This window comes from Podarcis gaigeae, assembly GCF_964106915.1.
Source record: "Podarcis gaigeae genome assembly, chromosome: 10".
In the NCBI taxonomy this organism is placed as follows: domain Eukaryota; kingdom Metazoa; phylum Chordata; class Lepidosauria; order Squamata; family Lacertidae; genus Podarcis; species Podarcis gaigeae.
This window is the reverse complement of record NC_139686.1, coordinates 30,086,130-30,097,480: the sequence shown is the minus strand read 5'-3', so window position 1 is coordinate 30,097,480 and position 11,351 is coordinate 30,086,130. Positions and strand designations below refer to the sequence as shown.

Below are 11,351 nucleotides of genomic sequence, written 5' to 3'. Positions count from 1 at the left end.
TTGTGGAAAAGTTGTTTTATTTCATAATTTCCACACAGTCACAGACCATGCACTAGACCTTGTTCTTCCAACTCCCTTACACAGCATTAGGGCTTGAGAGAGGCTGAAGTATCTAATTCCTTTCTCTTCAATATCTCGGACACACAGACACTAGAAGAAGTCTACAATTTACATAATTAAGTTGTCGCATTAAGAATTTTAACAGGTTTGGAAGATCAGTAGTGGAGTTTGACAACAATGAAAGACTTCAAGTTGAGATAGATGGTCCCCACCCTGCAGTTTAGAGGCAAATCACATTAGCTGGTGTGACCTAAACATCAAGATAGTATGTCGATGCTTTCGCAGGGTTCAAGAATGCAGCAACAGACTTCAACTTCTGGGCCTATGGCAATCATTCATTTTATACCAAGGCCTCCCCATTCCCCATGATATGGGGGAGCAGCTAGACACTACTGGCATCTACAATTTGTTCTGACATTTCACATAAGGAGTCCACAAGTGCTTAAGACCAAACCCTCCTATATATACCAATACACATGCATTTTTACTGAATACTGGTGGCGGTGTAAACGTTCTTCAGAATGAATCATCTAGTCACATAGCAGAATTGGTGCAATATTGTTATAGCTGTCCCGCATAGCCTGTCCCGGATCCCCTGCCACAGAAATAAGGAATAGCCCAGACATGCTTCTCCCAACCATCACCACTTTAAACTTTGTGTTGACAGTCAAAAGCATGGTCTCTTATTTCCTACTCGTGGAATTATGTGCACCTACCATACTAAGAAATAGGCTCAAATCCCTCGTCCTCTTTTAGGTGCCTCAAAGAAAGAATTCATTACTTTGAGAAAGGAACAGCTAAAGCAATTAAAGTGAATACTACAATTGTGTCTTGCTGGCCTAAGCCTACATTCAATACGCATTTAGCTTCATGGCAACTTGTCTTGGTCAAGGCTTCTATTAATTATGTTCCTAGTCAGTAATAAAGCATTCATTTTCTTAACTGAGCATGTCATGATATGCATTTGAGAAGCAGAAAAGCAGGAGAAACTAGATCCCTCCTACTCTCCTTGCAGGATCTCCCTGCTACCATGCTGCTTTGAAACAAGCAACAGAATGGTGGCAAAGAGGAAACTGGATGAACACAGAAGAGGTCAATGTGGGGTTTCGTACAACTCTTAAAATATCTATTCATGTTCAAATAGCAAGGTCTCCATCCCCCTAAAATCCGCATGCATCCATGTCAGCATGTGTGGCAGGAAGACTCATACTGGAAGGACGGCTGAGAGATGAGTGAAAAACCTGGTGTTTTTCCAGGCTATGTATTACCAGACACCCACACAAGTCTTTGGCTGTAAATCTGGTGAGGCTTAAATAACCGCAACACTGTTTCTCTGCTGTGCAACAAATACCATCTAGCAGACAAAATTGAAAAGACAGACTGTTGGGGGGGGGTACCCAGGTTAAATTGGTATATAGATTAAAGACTCCACTCTGGAACCACACCAAAGGCTTAACTTATTAACATAAGCACCACCTTAAAAAAAAAAAAAGAACAGGAAAGGGCACTTGTTCCTTATACTGTACCTACAAATTATCTCATTATTTATGGTGCCTTTTCAGCAGCAAAGGTGAGCATTTCAGATGTGAAAACAGGGGAGCCATGCCTGCAAAATTACACACAACCATAGCAATGCTTGTCACGCAGACTCGACACACAAGAATCTCGCCACTTAGGGTACACCCTGTTACTTTTCTTTCTTTTTTGGTGATGTTAGCAGTAACAGAACCAAACATTCCTGAGAGATAAGACATTCACAGTCAATGCCCATTTCATGTCTGCAGAACAGGAGACATAGCTAGAGTGAGCGGCCACTCCCTGAGCTGTGCCACTATCTCAAGGAGCAGCCAGAGATGCAGAGCAGCATTGCGTAAATTAAAGCTGATGACTCCTTAAAAGCAGTAAGGGCAAGGTGATTAAGCGTGAAATGTGCCACCCTCTTTAAAAGCGTATTAAAAGCACAAAATTACTTTTTATTCAAGCTTTCTTTTGCCTTCCTGTAAAACCTTCGTCTCTTGTTTCTAGTGACTAGTCATTTTATGGACCTAAAGTTTGGCAGGTACAAGGTAGTGACCATTAATTCTAGCAATTGGGTGATGAAGGTCTGAACATCAACTACTCCTCATAGCACACTCCAGCCGCAGTGCTTTCAGCAAGAATTTGAATGTTCAAAACGGAAATATTTGAAAATATGGTGCCTTACTTCCGGAGCTACTTGTTCTATGTCACAATAAAAGCTAAAGAATGTGTTTTCCCTAGCAGTTTGCATTTTCTTGGGCAGATACCACTTGTAGTGGGAAGTGTTCTTGATAGCCACATACAGGAAACTGCTCTCCTTACATTCCTCTGGACACCTTAAGGGTCTAGCGCCAGTTTTGCAAACATGCATGCAATAAAAGAACCAAATTTGTGTACACTGAAGGGCATCAGATTGGCTGGGGAGTTTATCCCCAGATTCCCAAAAATGCGGATACATTGGTGAGAACCTATGCAAATGTGCAAACTCTCTCTGGACACCCCACCCCAACGGCAAATATAAATACAATCAATGCACAGAGCTCACACAAATACATTCTCCACTATAAATATTTCTACTGAAACTTTTCATCCAGACTGCCATGCATTTTGGGGTGTGAGAGGAACAAAAACAAACTCCCACACACAAACCAACAATAGGGGACTGAATCCCTTGGGGGAAGAGGGCACAGAATCACCATATTTAGATGTTTCCAAAAATTGGCAGTAGGTTACTGGCCCAATCCCACACTTTCCTAGGTGGGAGTGAGAGTTTTCAGTGCAACAAGTCATAGCATATTACCGGGGTGGCGGGTTGCACAGGGTTGGGACAGGCAGTTGGGACCACAGCAAGGACTTTCTAATAAACCGAGCAGCCAATCCACATAATTTCTTGCCCCATGAGACAATGACTATGCGGGTAATGGAACTGGACTAATAGCACCAAGAAATCTAATGGACTTTCCCGCTCTCACGGTATGATAAAAACGGAAAGAAAAACAGGACGAACTTGTGAAAAGAATGGGGCAGGTTATGCATATCTCACTCAGGATGTGTCAGAGAGAACCTGTCGTGGGCTAGAAGCTCCAACACTGTTCTCACGTATAAGGCAGCTATTCTGTTTGCAGGAGGACCTCTGGTTCCGAAAGGGAACAGTACAGAGTGTAACCCAACTCATCCACCTCTTCAGGAGTAAGCTCTGAAAACAAGTTCACCTTGGGGTTCAAAGCGCTGGGAAGAACCCCTGCTTCCAAATAGCCAATGAGCTCTTTCAAGGCCTGCAGAAAACGGTCAGCGAGCATGTCTTGTGACCAGTCAGTCTCCTCCAGGTGAAGTATGACGTTGGTAAGCTGGCTGGCAGAAAGGTGACTCAACGCCGGGTTCAGCTTGCATATGGCCTTGAGGATCTTGAGGCACAAGGAACGGCAGCCAGAATCAGCCTGGTCTAAGGCCCGCAGGCGAGCTGTCTCTGCCGGCCGAAGACTGAGCCGCCACAGATTATCATACTGGGCCAGTCGGTGTGGTTTGGCTACCAAGACAGTGTCACCTAGTGTCACAGATGGCAAGAAGTCTATGAAAAGGCGCCGATCTCTTTCATACTGGACCTCCAATGTCAGAGATTCCAAGGGTGCTGCTGGACGGATCACATAGTCTAGGAGGGTCCCAATAGCTGGCCAGTTGATGGAGCCTGCCACAACTTTCTCAAAGGTGCTGGACACTGCCCTGGGTGAAAGGTAGCCCCCCACCACACAGCGGTCCCAGTAACTGCTACCACGAGGGAAGTATTCTGGGTTTTCCCGACGTACCAGGCAGAAGCCAGGGATGTTCATAATGGTGTCTTCACCTGGAATGCAAGACCACAGGTTCTGTTCCAACACCAGAGGAACCATGAGCTGGATGTGATCAGCAGTCACAACCTGCCAGGGGGGAGAAAAAGAAGAGGTTTTCTAAGGCCCTTAAAAGGCCACACTATTTGGCTAAGGGGAAGGCTGGAATGCAAAGAAACGTTGAGCTAGGATTTCTATGATGCTCGGTGCCGTGCTAGAACATGCTGATGTATCAGAGGCAGCATTAGAAATAGTTCCTCATAAATTAAACAGTAAGAAGGAAATAAAAGCAGAGTTTATGCTTCAAAGAAACTACTACCTTATTGAGATGCCATTCACATGCTCACAGTGATTATTTGCAGATAGGCATTCCCTGGATACAGACCAGAGAGACAGACGGGGGAGTTGCCTGAGTTTTAGTGAATAGGAGTAAGTCTGCATGTAGGTGAAGCTTACCTGATGTTTTTAATTCTGTAGAGGTTGTGCAATTTTTTTCTTGAGATGTTTTGAGTATTTAGTCATATATAGATTTAAATGTGTTGCAACCTATCCTAAGCCCCTCAAGTGGAGTGCATTTACATTAACTAAAGCCCGAGAAGAATGCTAAGAATGTAAGAAACGAAGAAATGAAATTGCTTCCTCAAAATAAAACGTAACTGTTCACATTTATGGTGAATACAATAAAAGAGCCAAGGACATATAACAGAAAACAGGGAGCCATTCACTGAATCAGACCATTGTTCTATCTAGCTCACAATTGTTTATTCATCAACTGGCAACAAATATCCAGGGTTTTTCACACAGGAGTCTTTCTCAGACATACCTGGAGTGGCAGGGACTGAACCTGGGACATTGCTGCTTCTATGTTTTTATTGTCAAAAGCCAAAAGACAACTATTTAAAGACTGAGTTTGATGAAACATGATACGTTTCTCCAAGGAAATCACCATCACCATTAGGTGTAAATTTAAGTTTTATCTAATACAAAATACTACACATAGAAGTCTTGATGTAATGTTGAATCAAGTACGTCCATTCAGAATTGCTCACTTAAAGGCTATATGTTCATCAGGGTAGCATGAAGGAATGGCTCCCATGCCCATTATGTATTGAAAAGAAGAGACTAAATAATGTAGAAGGACCATGCACAGTCAGGAACAGATGTGGGCAAGAAAAGATAGAGAAAGATTTGTATCTTGCTCAGTCGGAAAGAGAGGACATTAAAATTGCAAAAAGGAGGGAAAGTACTTTACAGTGGTACCTCGGGTTACATACGCTTCGGGTTACATACGCTTCAGGTTACAGATTCCGCTAACCCAGAAATATTACCTCGGGTTAAGAACTTTGCTTCAGGATGAGAACAGAAATTGCGCAGCGGCGGCAGCAGGAGGCTCCATTAGCTAAAGTGGTCTTCAGGTTAAGAACAGTTTCAGGTTAAGAATGGACCTCTGGAACGAATTAAGTACGTAACCAGAGGTACCACTGTACAGTATTGGGGAGAACAAATTATTTCCTATGCAAGATCAAATCACAAAAAAAGCCAAGAAACATGACCACAGACAATTCTAGGCACAAGAACATGATGCTGAGACAAACACTGGCAACAATAAAGTTTGCATGTTCTCTTTCTCTATCACACCTATTGAAGAATATGTAAACCTTCTCACCCATCCAAATTACCTGCAAATCATCATAGAGGCTACCACTCAGGTACATTTCACGGAGAGGCATGTCTGGCAGCTTGGCACGGAGGAAACCACGCAGTTCTGCACATATATCTACAGCAGCCTGCTTGGCTTTCGCCTGCTCTTCTGTAGGGATGGCCACCTTCCTCCGGTAATACGCGAACAGCTTCTCTTGCAAGGACATTCGGAGGCGGGACTTCTTCAGCTCCACCTGGCTTTTCTTGATGGATGATTTCTGCTTTGTGGGTTTGATCAAATCTGCCAGGATAGGTTGGAGAGAGAACAGCAGGCCTCAATATTGCACCACACAGGATTCATTAGGTACAAATTGCCTGTACTGAATTGCACCTCTATTGAATTTGAAAACACTGGGGATTAAACTATGTGAGACAAAAAAATCATTGACCACACTTTTAACCTTTCTTTAAAAGTAATGGCAATGTGCATCTTGATACAGATAGCAACAACACCCTTTAATTCATGTCATTTTCCTGACAAAAACAGTACAACCTCCTAGCTTTAATCTTCCTTATGAGGACAAACTGAAAAGTACCCATGTCCTCTTCCTGCACACTGTTAGTGTTATGATGTAGTGATATAATTTCTCTTATATATGTGATAATTGTAATAATTTGGACAGTCTGTTTTCTGTAAACTGCTTTGAGCACAAATATCTTTGTTGAAAGTACAGTGTAAAATAAACTGACTGATTTGAAAAAGATGCGCTTGTTCCCTGGAGATTTTCACGTAAGGCACTAGAACAGTACTTGTCAGGAATACATTGGGTCAGCAGTATTCTTCCTCAGAAGAATGTGCTGGACTTATTGATCTGTAGGCTCTCTTCCAAAACTAAGATCCTTTCTTAACTGTTTTTAGACACCAGAACATGTAAAGGTGAAAGGTTTACCTGTTTGGCAACCAACTTATGTAAGAAGTTGCAGAAGAGTTACAGGATGTCCCTCACCTATATCAAAATCTGAAGAATCAGTGGGAAGAGTCTGCAGAGAGCGGCTAATATTAGTCTTCATATCTTGGTTCAATAACCGAGATGATGATCCAAGCCAACTTGGCTCTTCCCAGCTTCTCTTTCCTGACTGACTCATGCGAGTGGGGCTGGCTGGAGCACTGATCGCCCGGTCATACATCTGAAGCAATAAAGTGGGGAGACAAGAAATTAAGTGTATGAGCCATTCAAAAGCCTCCCTGTGTAGAACCCAATGGTGAAACCGTCCTGGAAGGTCTGTAAACTCCATCTTGGTAGTCAGGCAAACATGGGACTAATCAATGTGAGCTGTAAAATGAGCTTATCTGCTTGCTTTGAAGCCTTGGCTGCTGGCTTGGCTAGCTGGGAAAAGGGAAGCTTCTACCTGTCAGCTACCCACTTATCTGAGAGATGGGTGTGAGTGGGGAACAGCCCCCTAAGACAGTGTGATTAATTGGATTATTTCTGCCAGTTTATATAGCTTGTTTTCTGTATAAGTAACACACAAGCTATTAGCCCCTCAAAGACGAAGCATGGTGGTGCTTATAGCTTCAGCGTCCATCCTGAGGTGTAGTGGCAAGGAATTCTATGTTGCCTTGTATGTCTCTTATATAATATATATCCTTATAATAAAACATTAGAACTGATTACTCTGGTGTTTTGTGCATCTTTCTTTGGAATCCCTACAACTGGGTCCTTCGGAGCACCAGTCAATCCTTCACTTTGGTCTGTATTTGGACCCACAGGACAGAAAACCCCCATTGCATCTTTATCATACCCCAAAGTCTAGGCACCCTTTCACTCACAATGTTCACTCTTACCCTTTTAACAGCCAAGGTGGCAATCCCCAGCATGGCAGCACCTCCCACACCCAGGACAAGTCGCGCATTGGACAATACAAAATCAATGGCTGTGCCAATGCCATTGTCATCCTTCTTTCCTTTGCGCTCTCCAGCGCCTGCCATTGCTCCTTTATGGGAAGAGAAAAACCAAACACAACTGTTAACATATTTCATTTTGCCCATTTGTCATTCTGTGCTTCCTGATTAAAGCTAGAATCTCACTCCGTCCCACTGGTGGTTACAAATAACCTAATTATCCATTCTACCAAACTTATAACGGGATAACATGCTTCACAATTCTTAAGTCATTTGTACACACAACTCTGACACAGCTTAGGCTGAGATTTCCCCAGGTCCTTTCAGTGAACTTCATGGCTGAATAAGGAATTGAACGCAGCTCAACAACCAAACCCAAGTCTCTATCTTTTACTGCTAAATAAAACTAAGTTCCTAAGGAAAATGAGAATATATGAAAAATGGTATGCTCTTTAAAAATGAAATGATCTCAAGTTTTCATAAACTGATTTCCAGATCATAAAAATAGTTGTAATAAGAGCTTACATTATTGTACAGAAATAGATCTTTCCACTATGAAAAACCATCAAAAGCTAGATGGGAGTTTCCCCAACCTCTGCAGTTATGCATTTCTCTTGTTCTTACCACCAACTGTATAGGTCACTCCTTGCAGTGTGATCTGCAAGCTTCCTGGAACTACTCTGGCTCCCATATAGCCTAGTCATGTTACATTTAGTCATTCAAAGTAGTGCTTTAGGACAGATCTACAATCATTTATAAAGATTCTGAATAAGAGAGCACATTCTGCCAGGAAAACAACCTACCTGAAGTTTACTGCATCTGTGAAGAATAGGGAATACTCCCAGGCAGGACACTTTTGGGATTCCTTTTTCAAGTCTGTACCACACAGCCAGTATTGACCATCTAGCCCAGACAGTCAAAAGGGTTGATGAAAAGGAAAGTGGTGAGAAAACAGATGGGGGGCAGGAAGGGAAGTCTCTAAACCAACCCCCCGAGTTTGGAGTGCAAGAAAGCCTGGCCCTTCTCCAGCTGTCTCTCCTTATCTTTGAGCTGCTCAAGATGTTGATTCTTGCGGAATTCACGCCGGATTGTGTCAAAGTAGAAATCACGGTCAGTATAGCGCAGGCCACGTCCCTGACGCAGCAGAGCGCGATACAGGGTCAGCACTGCTTCACGGGTCCACGCTGCCATGAAGGATGAGTGGAGGGCGGGCAAACTGAAGGGACACAGAAAATGAAACAATCCAGTATTTTTGCAAATTATAATATTTAGCCAAGTCGTCAATTGTGTTTTATCCAAGAGGTAATAATATCAACAAATAAGAGAAATACATCTATTTAAAGCTCTATCCATTACAACCTCCTTCAAAGTTATCCTTTATTTATTTTCTAAGCAAAAGACAGAGAAGACTCCACTAGACATATTAAAAGAAATGCCAAAAAAAGTTCCAAAAGGTGAGGAAAAGCCTTTTTAAAAAATACAACCTACATTCACATCCCACAAAACTAGGTATAAAATCTCAAAGGGAGATGCAATCAAGAAGCCTGTGGCAGCGTTGCCTCTTTCTAGGCCCGGCGACTTAATCGGAAAGTTGGGTTATGGGGAAACATCATATATGTATTTTAAATGAAATTATTGTGAAGTCAGATTTATTAGAAATTATTGTGACAATGTCAATCTCCTGGCAGACTTAGAATGAATCTTGAAATACAGAGAAAGTATATCGCAAAATGTTCTTGATAATAAATGGGAAAGCAAAACAATAACCAAATGTGTACAGACTAACAAAAGGTAAAATAGCACAATGAGAAGAATCGGAAGTTAGTGTTTATGGTGTGTGTATGTTGTAGTGTGTGTACTGTGTGTGGTATATACTGTATGTACTAAGTTAATTCTTATAAGTTATATGTAAATTGGTGTTAATTGCTGTACAATAAAGGTTGTTAAAAAGAAGACAGTAAGCAGCATCGGAATCCGGTGGATTTCGGAGATGGCGGTGACGGCGACTGGCAGATTTCCCCTCTCCCTCCAGCCTACCACAATACGAATTATATACATCTAATTATTAATATATATATTGAGTGCACGATGAGGAAAATGAAAGGCCCTCAGAGGAAACTGGAACTCAAGGGATCAAGGAAGTCTTTCTCCCCTCCCCTCCGAGCCGGGGGTCCGAAGGAAGAGCCCCGCCAGTCCCACCGAGGTTGGGGCGGCCCTAAGGCTCCGGGCGTCTCCCCGGAGGGAAGCGGGGGACTGGGGCTAAGGGCAGGCACTTGCTCTCGGTACCTTCACGGAGGAGAGGAGACCGTCGCGTTTCAGGGGCTGCTCGGAGCCCACCTCTTCCCGCTCCCGGCACAGCTCCCGGGGTCACTCGGCAAGATGGCGGCTTCTCTTCCGGGGCACGACCTCCAAGAAGAAAAAAATCCACAAAAGGCCCCGGCTTCCAATTCGGCCCTGGGGCGGAGGGGCATCGATGGAAGAGGATTTAAATGAAGCAGAACAGGGCTGAAAACAAAACCGACCGACCCCCTTCCTGCGCTCGGAAATAATAATACCCTGCACTCTAAAAATATTACACAGTATTTTGCTCATTGAAGGCGGCTGCGCCCCTGCTGGGCTGTTTGCATATAGAGCCTCTGCGTCTTGGATGCTTTTATTAAAGGCTCTGTTTTTTTAAGGTGATGTACGAAACAAAGAGCTAAGCAACGGAGTTAAATTTAGGCATTAGACGTGTGTAAGTTGCATTGCTTATAAATAAGGAGTTCTCTATGGCAAGGCTGGGGTGCAGATTTATGCTTAGAGTAGACCTATTGAAATCCACGCTTCAGGTAGTAGTAACTTGGAAGTCTCATTTTTTTTCAGTTGGTCAATTCTTAAAAGTAAAGGGACCCCTGACCATTAAGTCCAGTCGTGGACGACTCTGGGATTGCAGCGCTCATCTCGCTTTATTGACCAAGGGAGCCAGCGTACAGCTTCCAGATCATGTGGCCAGCATGACTAAGCCGCATCTGTCGAACCAGAGCAGCGCACGGAAACGGCGTTTACCTTCCCGCCGGAGCAGTACCTATTTATCTACTTGCACTTTGACGTGCTTTCAAACTGCTAGGTTGACAGGAGCAGGGACTGAACAACGGGAGCTCACCTCGTCGCGGGGATTCAAACCGCCGGCCTTCCGATCGGAAAGTCCTAGGCTCTGTGGTTTAACCCACAGCGCCACCCGCGTCCCTTCTTAGGCATTCTTAGGTCAGTTCTTACGCATGACTAAAAAGAGGCTGCAGTACTAGCCGTGTCCACCCAGCAGGAATAATTCCCAAGGAATTCAGTGAGATTTCCTCCTAGGAAAATGGGTTGCAGTCTTGCTCATACATAAGAGTAGAGCTGTTGGAACTGGTCCTCCTGCCCAGAACTGGTGGCCTGTGTGCTAAGGTTACCAGATTTTTTCCAATGAATCCGGGAATACTTTTCAACTTTAGTCGTAATGGATGGATTTTGTCAGGGGACTGATTTGTAAATCCGGGGACGTTACTGTGTGGTATAGTGGTTAGTGTCAGACTAGGACCTGGGAAACCAGGGTTCAAATGCCCATTTTGCTATGTAGCTCAGTGGGTAACCTTGGGCCAGCCACTTCCTCTCAGTTTAAACTTACCTCACAGGATTATTGAGATGAGCGTCACAACCCTATAGTCGCCTTTGACTGGACTTAACCGTCCAGGGGTCCGTTACCTTTTACCTTACCTATTGTGGAGATTAGTAGAGGATGAGGAGAACCATGTACATTATGTTGCCTTGAGCTCCTTGGAGAACAAGCTGGGCTTTGAATGCAATAAATAAATAGCTCTGCTACCCTTTATAGTGGCATCCTTTGCTCCTGTTTCAGAAGACTATGGAGGATGCATTTACTCTTC

At 43.6% G+C, this 11,351-nt stretch overlaps 2 protein-coding genes across 2 annotated transcripts; both read right to left on the bottom strand.

Moving 5' to 3' along the window:
• MIEF1 (mitochondrial elongation factor 1) lies at positions 1 to 8,289 on the bottom strand. The gene is made up of 5 exons (XM_083701742.1): positions 8,250 to 8,289; positions 7,390 to 7,538; positions 6,551 to 6,731; positions 5,582 to 5,844; positions 1 to 3,992 (listed from the first exon to the last, which is right to left on the bottom strand). Exons 2-5 carry the CDS (start codon positions 7,531 to 7,533, stop codon positions 3,189 to 3,191), a joined length of 1,392 nt encoding a protein of 463 aa, XP_083557868.1. The 5' UTR covers positions 7,534 to 7,538; positions 8,250 to 8,289; the 3' UTR covers positions 1 to 3,188.
• A 135-nt stretch (positions 8,290 to 8,424) lies between these two features.
• Positions 8,425 to 8,637, bottom strand: MIURF (mitochondrial elongation factor 1 upstream open reading frame; the record flags this gene model as incomplete). The annotated part of the gene is made up of 1 exon (XM_083701746.1): positions 8,425 to 8,637. The coding sequence occupies one exon, from the start codon at positions 8,635 to 8,637 to the stop codon at positions 8,425 to 8,427; it is 213 nt and encodes a 70-aa protein (XP_083557872.1).
• Between the last annotated feature and the right edge of the window lie 2,714 nt (positions 8,638 to 11,351).

Bases quoted from the DNA above. Each gene is read 5' to 3' on its own strand.
- MIEF1 (XM_083701742.1), bottom strand. From the start codon at position 7,533: ATGGCAGGCGCTGGAGAGCGCAAAGGAAAGAAGGATGACAATGGCATT. The intron at 6,732-7,389 runs GTAAGAGTGAAC...TTATTGCTTCAG, and splicing joins CCACCTTGGCTGTTAAAAGG to ATGTATGACCGGGCGATCAG. The intron at 5,845-6,550 runs GTGAGGGACATC...CTATCCTGGCAG, and splicing joins TTCTTCAGATTTTGATATAG to ATTTGATCAAACCCACAAAG.